The sequence below is a fragment of the Myotis davidii genome, unplaced genomic scaffold, assembly GCF_000327345.1.
Source record: "Myotis davidii unplaced genomic scaffold, ASM32734v1 scaffold169, whole genome shotgun sequence".
In the NCBI taxonomy this organism is placed as follows: domain Eukaryota; kingdom Metazoa; phylum Chordata; class Mammalia; order Chiroptera; family Vespertilionidae; genus Myotis; species Myotis davidii.
The window spans coordinates 524,362-543,229 of record NW_006383005.1 but is presented as its reverse complement, the minus strand read 5'-3'; the positions used below and the strand labels follow the sequence as shown (position 1 = coordinate 543,229).

Sequence of the window (18,868 nt, the reverse complement as noted above, 5' to 3'; positions counted from 1 at the left end):
CCCCGGCCGGGTTAGGGGCATGCGGGAGGTAACCAATCGATGTGTCTCTTTCACATTGATGTTTCTTTCTCTGTCTCTCACTCTCCTTTCAACTCTCCCTAAAAATCAATTTTAAAAATAAAATATATTTTAAAAAAGAAAAGAAAAAAAATTCTCAGTCTCCACCTAGACCCACTGACTTGGCAAGTGGGAGTGTAGCCCAGTTAGGCTGTCTGAACAAGCCTTCCAGGTGACTTTTGCATTGAAGTTTGACTTGGAGGTTCTGAGACCAGAGCAGCTTACTGAACTACTCAGACCCTTGGGTCTCCTCTCTCTAAATGGGAATCATTGTACCACCGCCTTTTTACTTTATTTTTTTTCCCCACCACCTTTTATTGTGAGGATTCAATGAGATCATATGAAAGGGTCTGGGGCATGGTGGTGGATCTGCTCTTTACTTTCCTGTTGAAAGTGGCAGCTAGCTCCAATTATTATCTCCCAGAATGTAAACTAATGAATAAAGGGGGGGGCCCATGATATTTTTTAAGGCTTACTATCAATTATATATACCTAGGTACGCTTTTCCAGTGTGCTAACAGTCAAGGCAGCTAGGATCCTAAACCGATAGGGTGCCTAATGAACATGAATTCTGGAGCTTGAGGAATGTTTCAGTAAACCATAAGGGGGTCACTTAGTGATTGGGTACTTCTGGGTTCTTACTGATGGCTTGCCTGAGCTGGCAGAGATGGACTGGACTGGAAAGGTTTGCTTCAGAGTGATGGACGCGGGCTGTCAACTTGATAATCATGAGATTGAGTGTGGGCCTCAACCTTTTTTTTTTTAATCTTATTTGTGGGTCTCAACTTTGGTTGCACATTAGAATCACTTGTGGTTTATTTATTTTTAAATACTTGTTACTGAGCTTTACCATTCCCAGGTCCCCAGATTACCAACTTAATTCACCTGGCATGGGGATGGGGGCGTGTTCCTTTAAAGGGATATTGACAACAGGGAAGACTAGTAAGTCTTATATGTTTTTTAAACATGGGGTGGGATTGGGTGATTCTATCTTTGGTGATAACACAAATGGATATCTGTCTCTTGTTTTCCCAAAGGGCCTGCTATGGTGTGCTTCGGTTCATCATGGAGAGTGGGGCCAAAGGCTGTGAGGTTGTGGTGTCTGGGAAACTCCGAGGACAGAGGGCTAAGTCCATGAAGTTTGTTGATGGTCTGATGATCCACAGTGGGGACCCTGTTAACTACTATGTTGACACTGCCGTGCGCCATGTGCTGCTCAGGCAAGGTGAGCAGTTGGTAGCTCTTAGGGCAAAGGGTCTTAGTCAATAGATGTGCAGAGCATGTTAGTACTCCTTGGGCTTATTGATTCGCTGCACTGAATTGGAAGAAGTGAATTGTTGAGATCAGTCAGATGCAAGGGTTGGTTTGTCCTTGTCTCAGCCACCTGTGTACCCTTCAGTGATGACACGATGACGAGTCAGAAAGGTCACATCCTGCTCTTGGTCCTTGTCAGTGCCATGTTCTGTGGCACTGCATAGGTTCCTTTTGCAAACGTGTCCTATTCATTGGTTGATTAGAGGCATTTGTCTGAGAAGGGACCAGAACCAGGGATACTTGAGTAACTTACTGTTCTCGTCCTCTGCCCTGTCCTATTGTGTTGTGGGGGCCAGTGATACCACAGGCAGGTCCTAACCATGGTCCTAACTGTCCTTTAGGTGTGCTGGGCATCAAAGTGAAGATCATGCTTCCTTGGGACCCAAGTGGTAAGATAGGCCCTAAGAAGCCCCTGCCTGACCACGTGAGCATTGTAGAACCCAAAGATGAGATACTGCCCACCACCCCCATTTCGGAACAGAAAGGTGGAAAGCCAGAGCCGCCCGCCATGCCCCAGCCAGTACCCACAGCATAACAGGTATGTCTCTAGCAGCCCCTTGGGTGGAATGGGACCCTGTTCCTTTGTCTCCCTAGTACTACTTGTTCTGCACACTGTGGTAAGCATTTGGTGAATGATAATTGGAGTGCACTTAATTTACATGGAAGAATGCTGGTTAAAGCCAGGGGCCCTTTTAATTTCAACCCAGGATTCTTTTGGGAGGGGTATTTGGACTTGGTCTCTTAAATTCCTGATTACTACAATGTTTGAAATAGGAATTTCCCTCTATGTATTGTCCTTTTTTACTCACAAATTTCAAGGCACTCTTGCTAGTAATAAGCTATTCTTTAGCAACCCCCTTACAAAGAACACCTATGGGTTTTTTCCCCCTAAAAGTTCTTTGTTTATTAGTCTTCATGCAAACCCTCAGTAGGAGTATATACCCATTTGGTAAATGAAAGAACCCGATACTCAGATGAAATTTCTGTTCTTACTGTTGTGCTTTGTTTGGTTTTAGGGTCTCCTTGGCAGCTGGATCTGGAGTCTGGATGTTGCTCTATAAAGACCTTTAATAAAATCTTTTTAAAGGATGCATGGCCTGACTTAGACTGTATATCCAGTATTCAGACTGAGGGTCATGTCACCTCATCAGAGCATTGCTTGGTTGGTTTTTAGGGCTGCCTGGCTCATGATGCTTACGCTTTCACTGAAATCCTCTTGGTTTTGACTGTACTTGTGAGACAAGGGCCAGGAGGACCCAAGCAGAGCTTAACCAGAGAGAGAACCTGTTGGGGTTAGTGACACAGGTCTGACACCACCTTGATTAACTCATCTGTTAGGGTCAGGTTTAGAAGAGGGATATATTTAAGACTATTTTTTTCCTAGTGCATAAGGAAATCTACATTGCATATAGAAAATAAATATATTGATCATTATATTTTGGGTTATGCTAGGCTCTGGGTGTTGTGCTTCACATACTTTTTAATTTAATTCTCAACATCTCTAAAGTGTAAGTGGAATTTGTGCCAGTGATGAAGAGCTTGAAGCACAGATATAAAGAATATTTAAAATTGTCTCCTGTTTTATCATATTTGGAGGTGTTTTCTATTGCTATTTATAAGTAATTGGTGCTCTTGTTATACTTAGGTGAAACTAATGAGGGACAGACTTGATAATTCTACAAGACTCATAAGTAGATTTATCACAGAGCAGGAACTTTCCTTCCTGATGACAACTGTCATGGGCCTGGCAGGCCAAGTCTGGTAGCCACCCCGTCCTGGTGGTGGGGCCTGGCTGTGAGATAACCTGGCTCCACAGGCCGCCTAGTGGGTACTGATTATTTGGTTGTCTTTCCGACTGGACTGTAAGTTGCACATGTACAGACAACTGCACATTGTGGTTATACTGCTTGGCACGTGGTAAGGGCCTAATGTTTAAGTGAATTACGTAAGGAGTGTGTGCACTGACAAATGTATCTTTGGGCTTCCCCTCACTTTTTAAAAGAACCTTTGATGTTTATATCGACTTTGTCTAGACTAGTGATGGTGAATCTATGACATGCGTGTCAGAGGTGACTTGCGAACTCATTTTTTTGGTTGATTTTTGTTTGTTAAATGGCATTTAAATATATAAAATAAATATCAAAAACATAAGTCTTTGTTTTACTATGATTGCAAATATCAAAAAATTTCTACATGTGACATGGCACCAGAGTTAAGTTAGGGTTTTTCAAAATGCTGACACACTGAGCTCAAAAGGTTCGCCATCACTGGTATAGACTAATATCTGACTGGTTTTGTCAATATTGATGGAATTGAGACCACATCTCATTAATAGAGATATTCCCCTTTGTCAGGCTTTATCTCTTGTGTGTAAAGTTACTGGCATTTTGCAGTTTTACTGGAAATGTTACTGTTTGAATTGAGCTAAGATGCTTTATTTCTGTACTTCTGGATTTGTGTAATTCGGTTGTGAGGGAATTTTGTTTTAAGAGAAATTAGTTAACTAATGTGAGCATCCAAAGGTCTAGGTGCTGGCAATAGGTTATGACCATCCTGGTCACCTAGGATCTTAGCATCTAGTATTGACACAGCCAGTCACAGGTCTTTGTATATTAGATTAGGTGATCTGGCTCGGTTGGTGCATTGTCCCATGCACCAGAGGGTAAGGATGTGTGTGGGAGGCAACTGATCAGTGTTTCTTCCTTACATTGATGTCTCCCTTTCTCTCTCCCCCTTTCTCTAAAATCAGTAGTAAAAAATATATAAAGCTTTCTGCAAATCTCAGTCTACTAAAATTGGAAATTAGTCTAGTGTTCAGTAGTGCTGTTAATTTACCACCAGGTGGTGTTATGACAGATGTGCACCCAAGTAGCACCTTGGGAAGAGAAAAATAAACTTACTGAAGAACAGCTGCTCCTTGACTTAAGATAGTGTTATATCCAGATTAACTCATCAATTGAAAATACCGTAGGTCAGAAATGCCTTCAGTGAACCTAGCTACCAAATACCAGCCTAGCTTACTTTAAAATGTGCTCAGAACACTATTTTACAGTTGAGCAGTTACCATCAGTTTTTATCTAAAGCAGGAGATACAGGTGGGCATTTTTTTAGACATGATGGAATGCAAAAACACTATCCCAAACACCCTGGCAACACAGTACACTGTAGAGTATCAGTTGTTTACCCTTGGAGTTTTGGGACTGACTTGGAGCTGTGGCCCACTGACACTGCCCAGCATCATGAGAGAGTATTGTACTACATCTTGCTAGCCTTTCTACTGAATGGGAATCACCTCTGCACCATTATTAAGTTGAAAAATCATAAGTTGAACATTGTCAGTTGGGAGTGTCTGTGCTGATAGGCAGAAAAGTATGTAAATTATTAGTATTTAAGTGTGCAGCTTGAATTGTTAACATAAACACCACTGTATAGCCATTACTTGAGATCAAGAAAGGGAGTTTTTAAACCTTTCATTTCAGCAAACCATAGAAGAAATGTAGAGCTTAGGTGAACACTGAATAGTCATAGCTCACCAAGACATGCAGGCTTCCCAGAGGATCACTAGCCTCCCTCAATTTTTCTCAGTGAATGGTTTTTCTAATATATTTTTAAAAAATACTTTATTGATTTCAGAGAGGGAGAGATAGAAACATCAATGAGAGAATCATTGATTGGCTGCCTCCTGCACGCTCCCTACTGGGGATGTAGCCTGCAACCCAGGCAGTGCCCTTGATCAGAATTGAACCTGGGACCCTTCAGTCCACAGGTGACACTATCCTCTAAGCCAAACAAGTTAGGGCTGTCATTTTCTTAACATCTCAGGTGGTAGCATCTGACTGGCCAAGTCTGGTATCTGGCCCAGCTGCCAGAGGTGAGAAGATAGGTAGCCCCTTTGGCTTTCATAGTGGAAGTGAGGCCCAAACTCAAATATTGCCTCCGTCCCCTCCAAGTGTTCGTGTTAGGCAGCCCAAACTTGTGAAATAGCCCTTGGGACCCACTGGTGGAAATGCAGCTGCTAGCAATGTGGAAGCAAGTGCCAAAGCCTTTCCTGGGCTTTTTATCAAAAGGCTCTGAAGAGTTAGCTTGTGGTCATTAGGATATGTGGCAGCTGATGACAAGAGCTGAGGGCTTATTGACCAATCCGGCAAGGAAAGAACACCTACTAAAGACTGAGAACTTGGGAATAGGTCCAGAGAGCAGACAAAGAACCAGGAGACAGCTCTGGAGAACCAGGAAAAGGACACAAACGTGGGGCCAGAGGAAAGCAAGGATTTTTTGACGTGAGATGGGATGGGGTGGGTTTTCCCTCCAGACAATCTGGGCTTGCAAAACACTTGTGAAGGCTGCTAGAACCCATAGCAGAGTGATAATATGGGGTTCCTGCTCCTCCCATCTATGATCTCACTCCCAAGGGGGTCCAAGAAACCAGCCACAGTCCCCAGCTCACCACCTCAACTTCTGGCTGGGAAGTTAGGCAAAGGCATGCGGAAGTCAGCCAGGATGTAGTAGATTAAAGGATGCCCTTCTCTGCAGAGCATTTTACAAGGTACATTTGAGAGGCCGGGCTTTATGATTAGAAATCTGGGTTCAAATTCTGATACCAACAGATTCACTAACACTTTGGACTTTTCTGGTTTTGGTTATCACAGGGCTGTTGTGGCCGTTAAAAGATACCTAAATGCCAATATATGTCTCTTCTAGTATTTATCATCTAATAATATTCCTGTTTGCAGATATTAAACAGGTAAGAGCCCAGGCCTTCAAGCCAGAATCTGGATTCAAAGATTGTTTTTCACACTATTACCTTAGGGTCATCAGATTTTTTATGTTATTTAATCTAAAACAAACCACTTCCATATTTGTTGCTAAAGTTACATTTATAGTTTGATAAGCAGCATGACCATGGTGAGAAGATAATTATGTGCCCTGAGCCTGCTGTGAATGTCATTTAAACTTCCCAACATCCCTGTAACAATGGGCGGATTCCATTACCTCACTTTACAGCGATTTTAATTTGTCCAATACATCTTAGGGAAATGTGTGATTTCTCTTAGGCTTGGAAAAATATTTAGGGTATCTCAAGATCCCCACTTCTGATTTGAGAATAATAAGACCATAGGTTGGGAAGAAGAATTTATCTGATCCTATACCCTCACATTCATAAATAAGATGGAGCCCCCCAGGAGCTCTGAAGTTGAAATGAAACCATTGAGCCTCTGCTGCTCAGGCCTGTATTGTACCATTTCACCTAGCCAGGTGCAGCTGGCCTTTCCCCCTGAGGGGAGGACTGCTGTGACCTATTCATCCTGCCCTCACTGGTGGGCCATCAACTGCCCCATAACCGTCACAAGTATTAATACAACTCTGAACATACTGAAAACCATTGAATTATACTTTTCAAATGGATGAATTATATCAATAAAGTCATGTGTATACGCATAAATATATATGAATTAAAACAGCAAACAATTCCAAATTTTCCTTGTTTTGAAGGTACATATACCCAAAATGAGCAACATTCCTTGAATGTAATGAACTGCTTATCAGCTGCTCTGTGTGACTAGAACATACTCATAACTGCTTCCGGATTTCAGATACATCTATTTAGGCTCTAGCTTACTGCTTTTGTTTTCTGGGTTTTTGCACTTGCCTTGTCAACATGCAATATTTTTGATGGCTCATAATTTAAGGACAGCCAGCCATGTTCCTTACTTTTAAAACACTTTTTAAAACTTATTTGTAAGTATATATTTTTTTATTGATTTCAGAGAAGAAGGGAGAGAGAGAGAAATATCAATGATGAGAGAGAATCATTGATCAGCTGCCTCCTGCACGCTCACCCACTGGGGATCGAGCCCGCAACCCAGGCATGTGCCCTTGACTAGAATCGAACCCAGGACCTTTCAGTGTGCAGGCCGACAATTCTATCCACTGAGCCAAACCAACCAGGGCAAAACATTTTTATTTTTAGATTTATAAAGATCAATTAGAATAACCAAGTTAATGAATTTTTATTTTTTAATGTTTTTTATTGATATCAGAGACGGGGAGAGAGAGGGAGAGATAGATACATCAATGATGAGAGAATCATTGATTGGCTGCCTCCAGCATGCCCCACACTAGGGATGGAGCCCATAACCCAGGCATGTGCCCTAACCAGGAATTGAACCTTGACCTCCTGGCTCATAGGTCGATGCTCAACCACTGAGCCACACCAGCTGGGCACCAATGAATTTTATTTTTTAAAATTTTTTATAGCATCTGTTTCCCTTCACCTACACAACTGTCTTCAGTGTATTCCCACTTATGAACTGTAACAAACAGTATGAAGTAAATTTGGGTGCATAAGCATCATAAAAGATGAAAGAATATTGCTACACCACCCTTTAGCAATACAGGATGGTCCAGGTTTTTTGTCATAAAAATTCTGCATGATGAAATCCTGTTGAACAACTTCACTAAATAATGCCTTATGACTTAAAATACCATAGTGCCTTTCTATTTTTAGAAATATATTGTTCATTCGCCAGTTCTTGAGAAAATTCATCTAGGAAAGATTTTGCTTATGTGACCAATTTCCTATCTTTAGAGACTAGAGTCCAGCAATGTGCCTCTGCATTCTTTTTCTAATTTGTGTAATAAGTGTGAAATGTCCTCAGTCAACTTTCTTTTCTTGTCATTATGGGTGGGAAATGAAAAGTCCTGAGTTTATTATTCTTTTAAATATATTTTTTATTTCAGAGAGGAAGGGAAAAGGAGAGATAGGAACATTAATGATGAGAATTATTGTCTGCCTCCTGCATGCCCCCTACTGAGGATGGAGCCCACAACCCCGGTATTCCTTGACTGGAATCGAATCTGGACCTTCACTCTGCAGGCCAACACTCTATCCACTGAGCCAAACCAGCTAGGGCCTGAATTCTTAATTGATGTCTCTAGACTTCTTTGATATCTTTTTAAAAGATGACAACCAATACTTTGGGCAATGTAATATGGAAACTGAAAGATGATGTAATAGTAATTTATTTCATTGCATCTTTTAGGCAATACCATCATTCTTCCATTTTTTTACCATCTTAGTCTTGTTTGACATAGTTGGGAATAATTGACGAGTAATATGATAATTTCTATTATGAAATAAAGTTTTTCAAGATACAGAAAAATTAAGTTCATCAAGATCTCAATGTATTTTAGATTTATGCAAGAATCCAACTATTCCATATGGTGATTGTAAGAGAATGAATTTTATCCTAGTGTTTTATTTTTTAAAATTTTGTTTTATTGCTTAAAATATTACAAAGAGTAGTACATATGTCTCCTTTTTATTTTCCCCCTTGACCTTCCCCCGGCCTCCCTTACTCCCCAGTGTCTTGTGTCCATTGGTTATGCTTATATGCATATCCTAGTTTTTTTTTAATATATTTTATTGATTTTTTACAGAGAGGAAGGGAGAGGGATAGAGAGTTAGAAACATCAATGAGAGAGAAACATCGATCAGCTGCCTCCTGCACACTCCCCACTGGGGATGTGCCCGCAACCCAGGTACATGCCCTTGACCAGACTCAAACCTGGGACCCTTCAGTCCACAGGCCGACGCTCTATCCACTGAGCCAAACCGGTCAGGTCGATATCCTAGTTTTTTAAAATAAATTTCCCCATTGTTCTTTGGGAGCCCATTAAAAAAGAACAGTCATAAAATTCTAATCCTCACTTAGAACTGCTCGGGAAGAAAACTAAAAACTGAATTTGGCTCCAGTGGCTTCTGATGGTATACCAGAGTTAAGTCTTTGTCTGGCATACTGCACGGCCAAGGGGCCATGCTCAGGGTTCATGCTCTGATCTTGTCTGGCTGCAGGGAGTGGTGAGAGTGGGAAAGCAGTGGGTTAGGAGCCAGGGAGACATTCCACAAAAGGACTAGTTAGACTGAGAGACCAAAGTATTAGGTATAGCTAGTAGTCCTAGGAAATAGGGTATATGGGGTGTCAACTTCTGCTTGTGTTCCTGTGAGCCTCACTCACTAGGGACATGAATAATGCCTCCCTTCATTCAAGGAGGCCCCTAAGGACAGGAACAAAATTCTATCAGGATGGGATTTTCCTCGGTGGAAATGATGTATCTCTTACTTCTAAACAGCTGAGCTTCATTCATATGTGTAACACCCACATTCTCAGATTAGCAGCCTGGATGTGGCTGCCTGGAGAGAGCAGGCTTTGGAGATAGCTGGGTGCAGGTTGGAATCTTGGCTCTGCCACCACTCATCAGCTCAGTGACTTTAGTAAGCAAGTCACTTACAACTGAGTCTGTAAATGTGGGGTAGGCAATAGTACCAACTCATAGGCATTGCGAGGTAGAAAATAGCAAAAACTTTGATTTAATATATTCAATGAGAGGCCTTGTTCTGGGCACTGGAGGACACAGATGAAGCTGACACCTTTTCTGCCTCAAAGGGCATCCCTTGGGTGTCGGGAGACAAAGGCCTGGCCATATGTCAGGTGACAGAACCAGGGCAGATAAGGGACACGAGGAGAGAGTGGTAAATTCGGGAGGAGGCGGGAGGGTATCAGGTCTGCCCAAACAGACAGGAAGGGGCATCAGCACTTGCATGAAAGGGCACAGGGAACGCGAATGGTCATCGTGGGGGAAGTGGTGCAGTCTGCTTGGCACACAGGAGGTGCCCAGCCCAGGTGAGGGAGAGCTTGCCCTGGATTTGCCCCTCTCATTTCCACTTGGGCATCTGACGGGATAGGGCCTATCCGACAGGCAAATCATACAGTGCTTTCTTTGTCCTGGATGTTATCCCTGGGGTGGGGGCAGGCAGGCTCGGAGGAACTGGGCCTCCCCCTACACCCCCTTCCCCTCTGCCATTATCAGCCTTGTCCAGATGGTCACAGGCTCCCTAATCAGGGATAATCAGGAGGTAGGAGCTCAGCTGTGACCTGGGCCTTTGTGCTGGGCTGTAAAGGGCCAGCCCCAGCTGGAAAGATCTCCCAGACAGGGCCCTGGGGCTTTGGAGGATGGGAGGGGCGTGGGGCTGGCCCTGTGCTGGGGGAGTTGCAGGAGCCTATGATAGATTTTTAAAAGGCAATCTGGGTGCAAATGAGGGGAGCCCCAGATGGGGTCTGGCTAAGTCCTCGTCCTCTGGGCCTTGGAAACAGGCACAGAACCTGCACCACTAGGCCTCTGCCTCACAGATTCCCTTTGTGGCATCTTCCATTCCCTTTCTCATCACCCCTTCCTATCCAGCAGTTCTGTGTTGCTTTTTCTAGAGCCCAGGCTAACCCAGGTGCTTAGTCACCTCAGGGGTTTGTGCCCCCTGTTGATGCTGGGATGTTGGAGGTCCAGATGCAGCCTGGCTGGGTTCTCGAAGGCCCGTGGCTCTGGCACCCATCACCCAGCTGCAAGCTTCGGACCCCAAGGCCATTTGGGTTTCTGTTTCAGTTTCACGAGTGGAGCACCTCGGCCCTGCTTCTCGCAGTGAGCCTGAACTGGAATCCTGTTTTTAAGGCCTTTATCCCTCAGAGCCTGAGCCCCAGAGCTCAACCTTCTGCCTTCCTCGGGGTTTTACAGTTCTGTTGTTTCTGATCCTTGGACATGTTTGCTTACTTGTACACCTATGTCTTTGTCTTTTTCGTGGTCTCGGCTCTAACTTTGTCTACCTCTGCTAGGTGTTCGAATTTGAGAGGGTTGTTCTCCTGACCAGAAATGTCTCATTGATTTTGCAGCCTCATGAAATACAGATATTAATGATTAGCTCACTAAAAGTTAAAAGTGTTGATAATCTCAAGTTGAAGGACAGTGATTACCTCAGAGGACTATGGGAAGGGAATGGGTTTGGAATAGACACCAGAGCCTACAAAGGCATTTCTAACATTCTACTTCTTTTTTTGTTTTTGTGTAGACTAAAAAAACTTTTTTAATCAAACCTGCCACCTTTTGGTGTATGGACAACCTTCTAACCAACTAAGCCCCATGAGCCAGGGCTGTGACAGATTATTTCCTAAGCTAGGTGGTAGGAAAGAAGATGTTTTATTAGTATTAAACTGCACAAAAATATATATTCTTTTATGCATGGAATATTTCATAATATTTTAAATTATGTCCACACTGCCATTATGAAAGTAAATGAAGTAACATGTAGGTGCTTTGTAAAGAGTCAAAACAAGGAGCAGATACTTCTCCAGGCAAAGCAGGCATGAGTTGGAACACAGAGCCAACCTTTGAATGGCGTTTTATTTCTACAAGAAAGGGGGCAATAAGTTAAGGGGCTATTTACATAGCGGTTCCATGAGGAAAGCAGAGTGGTGAGCCTGAGTTCTCCCTTCTCTCTCTGCTCCTGGCTCAGGCTGTCCAAATCTGAGTCACCTGCCCAGGCTCTGGACAATGGTGACGCAGCCGTGGGAGCTGGTGCAGCGCTGCAGGGACGGCTGGGCCTCCACCTGCCCACTGCTGGGGTCAAAGGTGAAGACCCTGTCGGTGCTTTCCCCGTGATCATCCCGCCCACCAGTGATGTGGACCTTCCCATCACACACAGTCACGCCACAGCTCTCCTGGGTGTACAAACAGAAAGACAATCAGCTATGGGGTCCAGCCTGGGGCTCCCTTTTTCCCTAGCTGGCCAGGCCAGACAACAAAACCTTGACCCACAGAATGTGAGCAAGCAGTGTGAATGTTAGAGAAATTGGATGGAAGGCAGAAAGCTCTGGCTTGACCCTTAGTAAATGAATCCTGGACAAGTCACTTAACCTCTCTGGGCCTCAGTTTCCTTATCTGCAAAGTGAGAAGAACAGTCATACCTTCCTTAGGTTCCCTTAACAGTTAATGGGGTTAAGCGTGTAAAGTGTTTTACATAGTGCCTGAAGCACAGTAAGCACTCCAGTAACAATAATAATAATTAACACCATCACCGCCTTAGGATCTCAAACTTAGAGAAGCCAGAAGTCTCAGGCTCTTAGGATCACTAAAGGTCATAGCTGGCTGGGACTACCAGTGTCACCACACCCCTATACAGTCTCTGGAGTTTCAGGAGGTGACAAAAGGTGGGAGAGACAAGGTAAGGTAAACAGAGGCCAGGGTATCCATCCAGGGCCTGGGCCTCCCTTCTCTGATACCACTGGGGCAGGGGAACTTAGCAAGGTCCTTCTCCATGCTCCCCGCTCCCATCTCTTCAGTAGGCTACCAGCTAGTGGCCTTCAGGACAGGGGAGAGTGCAAGGTGACTTAGACCAAATTTCCCACCCAAGGCTACAGCACTTGGGACTGGGGTTCCAGGCTCATTTGTGAAATGCAAAGCTGATTTTCATTGTGAGGGCAAAGCTAGAGAACCATGTAGGACCACCTAGCATGGAATGAGACACAAGACTCACTATCTCTAAGATGCAGATCCTTAGAAGTGGGTCTTCCCTCTCCTCAGTGGGACCAGTGTCAGGGCCATGCCTAGGACCCTCTACTTACCACGGGGCTGGGGAGGATGGCTGCCTCCCCCCAAACATCTGTACCAGGGTGGTAGGTGTAGATTTTGCTCATGAGGCCTCCCACCACATAGATGGTGTCCTCGAGGGAGACAGCCTCAAGACATCGCTGAGAGAAGGGTGCTGGTGACTGCAGGCTCCACCTGTCCTCCTTGGGGTCAAAGCACTGCACCTGGAAGGCAGGAGGTTTGGCAGTGGTGAATCTTCACCCCCCAGCAGCCCTGCTGCCCATGCACTCCCACTTCTCTCCGTCAGGGGGACTCATTTAGCACAGTATTTGCCTCAGCTAGTGTCTGGGAGGGTAGAGAAAACCCATTATCCCTGCCCTCAAGTCTAGTTCCACCTCTTTCTCCTACCCCTGGACTCCCTGTGTTGAAAACATCTTCATCTTTCAATGTCCAAGGAGAGGTCTCCATTCCAGGACATGGAGGTGCCGCCTGCATTAGTGCTATAGAAGTCCTCAGAGCAGGTTTCCCATGGAGGTGTGTTCCTGGCTGCGTGCACTGTCAGTCAATCCTCATCCCTCTTCCTGGTGCTATGAGGTCATGACAAGATTCCAGCTGGGGTGTCTTGCAGCTCATTACTACAGCTGTCCACATGCCTCCCAGTCCTACAGGTGTTTAGACGCCTTTCACAATTTCTGAGGGCTTGTGCTGTAGCTGCCGCTCACCATTACTCCGTTTCATTGTTTCTTTGGAGACCCCCAGAACGGCCTAAAACAAGTCAGTGCTGCATGAGAGGGTACTGGGCACTAAATGGGCAGTTCAGCCAGCCCCAGGAAGGTGCTGGGAAAAGGGTCAGGGGATAAGGAAAGACGAGTGATCCTAGCTGGGGAAGATTCAAATCCCAGACCACAGCCTGTGAGGCCATCTGGGGAAGGAGAGAGCTGTCATTATGAAGATTAATTTTTATTCATAAAAACTAAATGAGTTTAGTAGACTATAGCTCACCCGCCCAGTGGCCTATTACACAGTTACTGACGTGATGGCTTAGACGAGTTGCTAAGCATGTGGAAAGTGCATTCTGCTTCTTACTCTTAACATAAATAAAAAGTAGAATGCAAAATTTTACTGACAGTAAGAATGCACCAGCCAGTGTGGCTTAGTGGTTGAACATTGATTCATAAACCAAGAGGTCACTGGTTCAATTCCTAGTCGGGGTACATGCCAGGGTTGTGGGCTCCATCCCTAGTCGGGTGCGTGCAGGAGACAGCCAATCAATGATTCTCATCGATGTTTCTATCTATCCCTCTCCTTCCCTGTCTAAAGTCAGTAATTAAAAAGCAAACAAAACAAACAAAAAAACACTACCACCAACAGTAAGAAGGCAAAACTAAAACAGAAAATCAAAAGTCAATTTAGAGGAAGCCGGGAGGCAATGTACCATAATATTAAATAGTAGTTACTATCCTTAGGTGGGGAATTATGGGTGATTTTTTTCCTGTTTCCGGTTTTCTAAATTTTCAATAATAAGTATTATATTTTTGAATGGCACAAAAACTTCTTTTTAAAAAATATATGTTTATTGGTTTCAGAGAGAGAGGCAGGGAGAGGGAGATAGAAACATCAATGATGAGAGAGAACCATCGATTTGCTGCCTCCTGCATGCTCCCCACTGGGGATCGAGCCCATGATCCAGGCATGTGCCCTGATTGGGAATCGAAGTGCAACCCCCTGGCTCATAGGTCGATGCTCAACCACTGAGCCACATCAGACACGCTGGCAGAAAAACATTTTAATTAATCCCACTCTTGCCCTCACTTAATTTTTTAAAATCCTCACCCAAGGATATGTTTTGTTTATTTTAGAGAGAGAGGAAGGGAGATAGAGAGAAACCTTGATCTTGTTTCTTCTGTAGGTGCCCAGACTGGGAATCGAACCTGCTACCTTTTTGGGGTATGTGGGGGAAGACCCTCCAACTAACAGACACCTGGCCGAGCACCCCCACTTAATTTTTAATCTATAAAACCATATGGCACCAAGCAGCCCAAACATTCAGGCCTAGCTGTGCTGCTGACCCAGTGTGTGACCTCAAACATAGCTTACCTCAGGGCCGTTGATGGGATTAAGTAAGAAAATGGATGAGGACCAGAAAGTGCCAACTCAACGCCAACACATAGCAGGCCTCCTATCCACGCCCACCTTGTCTGTGCTGATGTTGTCCTGCCTGGCACCCCCAATCACGTAGAGCCGGCCAGCACAGGGCACCACCGCTGCTGAGCTCACGGCCTCCAGGAGCGGCTCCACAGACTCCCACGTGTTGGAGAAGGGGTCGTAGCGCTCCACGCTGTGCAGGCGCTGTAGTCCATCAAAGCCACCCACCACGAACAGCTATGTGTGAGGACAAGGGGATCCCCCCACTGGAGTCAGGGCTGGCTCTGGCTGTGTGCCAGAAGCTATCCCACCCCAGCAAAAGGGCCCGGGGGAACCCCCATGCTACCACCACCCAGTGACAACCTCGTTTAGCAGATTTCCTCTCACTTGCTGGGGATAATGAGATCCGTCTCTAGAATGGGTCCTGCATGTAGAATTGAACTGTCAAATACTCGACACCAAGCTAATGCTTAAATAATAGCTGGCAATTAAGGGTTTACTGCCTTAAATGAGTCTAAGAAGCACTTTTATTTGCATTTCTGAGTTGGAGATGTAGCTTACAAAGATAACTGGCAGCGCGCGCGCGCGCGCGCGTGTGTGTGTGTGTGTGTGTGTGTGTGTGTGTGTTTTGGTCTTAAGTGGCAGAGTCAAGATTCAAACCTAGGCTATTTGGCCCCAGAGCCCAGACCCTAGGCCGTAGGCTATACTATTACAGTAATTACTATTAGCATTAGTATTTTGATGTGACTTTGAGCAAGTCCCTTTTTTTTGAGACTTCAGAGCCCTTACAGAGAGAGAGGGTCTTAGAGAGGGCCTTCTCTAAGGACATCTATAGATCTATACCCCGGGCCCCAGCGGCAGCAGCTGCTGTCTGTCCCTACCTGTCCGTGCAAGACCACCATCTTGTGCCTCCACCTGCCCTTGTGCAATGAGGCCACCTTGATCCAGGTGTGCAGATGGGAGCTAAACTTCCACACATCATGGCTGTTGATGTGGCCTCCTGGGGAGAGAGAAGCAGCTGTTGCCCCCAGATCCAAAGGAAGAGTTAAGGGTAGACGTCAAGAAGGACTTTCTCCTGAGCTGGTGTGACCCAGACCGTGTGCTTTGAATGAGTGGCGGCAAAGTCTGAGTTAGGACAACAGGCATCGACTTTGAGGGGAGAGGCCTGAGGGATTCAGGGAGTGAGTTCATCTTCACTCGGTACATCGTGGTGGTGTGCCAGGCTCTGAGCTCAGGGAAGCAAAGGGGGGCACTTTAGAAGTCTACTGAAGGTACCCAGGGCAAGAATCAGGAGTACCCTGGAGCAGAGGAAGCAGAGCCACCGACACGATGGGGAGGGTAGAGGGTGGCCCCGGGCTTCTGTCTCACTCCTGCCTTCACCTGCATGGCTTCACATCTGTCTCATCCCTCCATGAGGTGTTGGGATTACTGCCTAGTTTAGATAGGAAACTCGGATGACGCGTAAGAGGCCAAGAATGACTTGCTGAAAATCACTGATCCAAACCAGAGCTTCCAGCCCCAAGCCCAACACTGGTATTAGTGAAGGACACAGCATGCTCCAGGGTCGGGCGGGGGGGGGGGGGGGGGGCAGGGCAGGCACTGAGGGTGCAGGCTGTGAACTCGTTCTCCCTGGCTGGCATGGGGTTCCTGACCAGGGACTCACCTCTTAGGAGTAGCTTCCCCAGGGGCAATTACGACTGTGGCTGAGAGCCTGAGCCACACCTCTGTTTTGTAACCCTGGCCTCTGTATTTCCAGTGGCCTTGGATAAGCTGTCCAGTGATAAAGTGTGGCCTAGATGGTGTCTGAGGCTTCCGCCTCATTCTTCTCCTTATCCTTCCCAGCCACCCATAGCTCCTACAACATCAAGTGCAGACTACCTAGGCCTGGAGTCAAAGTCTGCCTGATCCGACTCCAGACTCCCATTCCTCCCTCACCTACAATGGCTTCCCCTCCTCTAACAGATACACTGAACCTGCACTTCAGAGCCCGGAGTACCGGGGTTCCTTTCTGCACGTTCCTGCCTTCATGCCGTCGCCTGTGCTGTTCCCTGCAAGTTGGGCCAGATTCCCTGAGTAGGATTCCAGCTCACTTGGGGTCTGAGAGTTCCCATCAAATTCAGCCAGGTCATAAAGGGAAGTCCATTTTCCCCTCTCCAGGGTACATCAGGGTAGCAGGAACTGTGTTTTATCCTCTGAGTCTCTAGGGCCTGAATCTCAGGAAAGGCACAGCCTGTTGGTATCAAAGCTCCTAGCTTTGCCAATTTTGTGACAATAGGGAAATTCTTAACCTGAGCCTGTTTTCTCATCTGTGAAATGGGACTGTAGAGAGAATTAATTAATGTAAGCCTCTTAACATAATGCCTGGCACATAGTAGCTAATAAGAAGTGATTCATATGAGTTGAAGCTGACTTTACTGAATAAAGGGTGGAGTCACACCAGTGATTGGCTGTGCAGGACTACATACCATTTCAGCCAAAACTAGGTTATCAGGAAAAATCCCACCCCAATCTCCAGGTTGGTGGGAAAAAGGGGGCAGTGCTCAGGAGCCACGAGCCAATCCTGTGGGCTCCCAATGCGGCCCTGCTCTCACCTGAGACATAGATGTCATTGCGGAGAGTACAGGCAGCGAACTCTGAGCGCAGGTAGCCAGGCAGGCTGGGCAGTGGGGTCCAGCGCTGGCTTTCTGGGTGGTAGGCGTCGGCGAAGGGCAACCTCATAAGTCCCTTGCGGTCACAACCGCCAATGACCACAATCACTTCAGCCAGGTCCATGAATCTGGCATGGGGATAAGCTCAGTATCCATTGATCCGTGCCCAAGTTTCAGCCCTCTCTCTCTCTCACTGACCACACTGTAGAGTCCTCCTGCCCTTCCTTGTCCTGTCCCTCACCTAATCCCCGAGCTAGACTCTGTCACTTCAACCTTCCCTCTGGCTATTGATGGGACAAGGATCACCAATCCTTATCCCGTTCCACTGACCTCTAAGTTACAGAAAAATCATCTTTTACAAAGCTTTTAACCTTACTTAGAAAAATCACCTGATTTATTCTTTATGACAGTTCTAGTAGGCAGGGATTATTACTCCTTTTACAGAGGAGGAAACTGAGGCTAAAACACGTAGGCTTGCCCAAAGTCATGCAAGCCAGTAAGCAAAAGAGCTGGAATACAAGCCCAGGTCTGTCTGATGCTAACCCATTCTCCTTACCCTTTCTGGCCTCCACTCCCTAATTCTGCTGCCTCCCTCCTAAACATCTCCTAAACCCATCACTGAACCAGGATACATACCCTCCCACTGACCCCTCAGACTTCTGACCCCACCAGGAATCCCAAACTCTTTAACCATGGTTTCCTGCCTAATTCCCATGACAAATATGGAGCATCTTTGTACCAGGCCCTGTGCTTAGCGTTGGAAATACAGTGGTAAGAGAGTGGACTTCCTTGTCTTCTATTTTGGACTACTCCACCCTCTCCTGGCCTGGTGTTCCAGGCCCTGCCTACTTATATCCCTTACTAGTCTGAGCTCCCAGAGCCTTTAGGGTGTTTTCAAATCACTCTTGAGTCCCAGGGACCCAGCACAAGACTTGCACAAAGGGAACACTCAGAATTATAGACAGATGGGCAAGAGAAAAAGTGCGTTAGGTGTGAGGCCCCAGCACCTCCCATTGGCTGTTAACTCTTCAAGGGCAGAATGCCCCACACCAAGCCCATGGGACGTTTGTTGAATGAATGAGTGAATTTCATGCAAGAGGCATGACTGAAGGATGAATTAATGACGGAGGTATGAGTGAGTGGTTGAATGTTGGGGGGGTACCTCCGTGGCCGCGTGCGCAGCCCACCGGCCTCCCGGCCCAGGATGAAGCAGGCCCGGGCCTCGAGGAGCAGCGGGCGGCACTCGCAGCAGGCCCGCAGCAGCTCGTCCGCCTCCACCTTCTGCAGGA

The 18,868-nt window shown here is 46.0% G+C and overlaps 2 protein-coding genes across 3 annotated transcripts in view; one reads left to right on the top strand and one right to left on the bottom strand.

Annotated features, from left to right (window-relative positions):
* Window positions 1-18,868, top strand: part of RPS3 (ribosomal protein S3) — a 35,593-nt gene that overhangs the window by 3,267 nt on the left and 13,458 nt on the right. Inside the window, exons 5-7 of one of the 2 annotated variants that reach the window (XM_006777916.2) lie at window positions 1,095-1,282; window positions 1,713-1,909; window positions 2,388-2,462. In XM_006777916.2, the coding sequence (XP_006777979.1) occupies window positions 1,095-1,282; window positions 1,713-1,906 (382 nt within the window). In that variant the 3' untranslated portion in view covers window positions 1,907-1,909; window positions 2,388-2,462. Of the gene's footprint in view, window positions 1-1,094; window positions 1,283-1,712; window positions 1,910-2,387; window positions 2,463-18,868 lie in introns of those variants that run through there. The other variant, XM_015557480.1, reaches the window with a different exon arrangement.
* The window catches only part of KLHL35 (kelch like family member 35), an 8,071-nt gene continuing 777 nt past the window's right edge, over window positions 11,575-18,868 (bottom strand). Inside the window, exons 3-8 of the mRNA XM_006777915.2 lie at window positions 18,742-18,866; window positions 17,523-17,707; window positions 15,813-15,931; window positions 14,980-15,168; window positions 12,822-13,010; window positions 11,575-11,918 (exon numbers count right to left, since the gene is read on the bottom strand). Of these exons, the coding sequence (XP_006777978.2) occupies window positions 11,730-11,918; window positions 12,822-13,010; window positions 14,980-15,168; window positions 15,813-15,931; window positions 17,523-17,707; window positions 18,742-18,866 (996 nt within the window). The 3' untranslated portion in view covers window positions 11,575-11,729. The remainder of the gene's footprint in view (window positions 11,919-12,821; window positions 13,011-14,979; window positions 15,169-15,812; window positions 15,932-17,522; window positions 17,708-18,741; window positions 18,867-18,868) is intronic.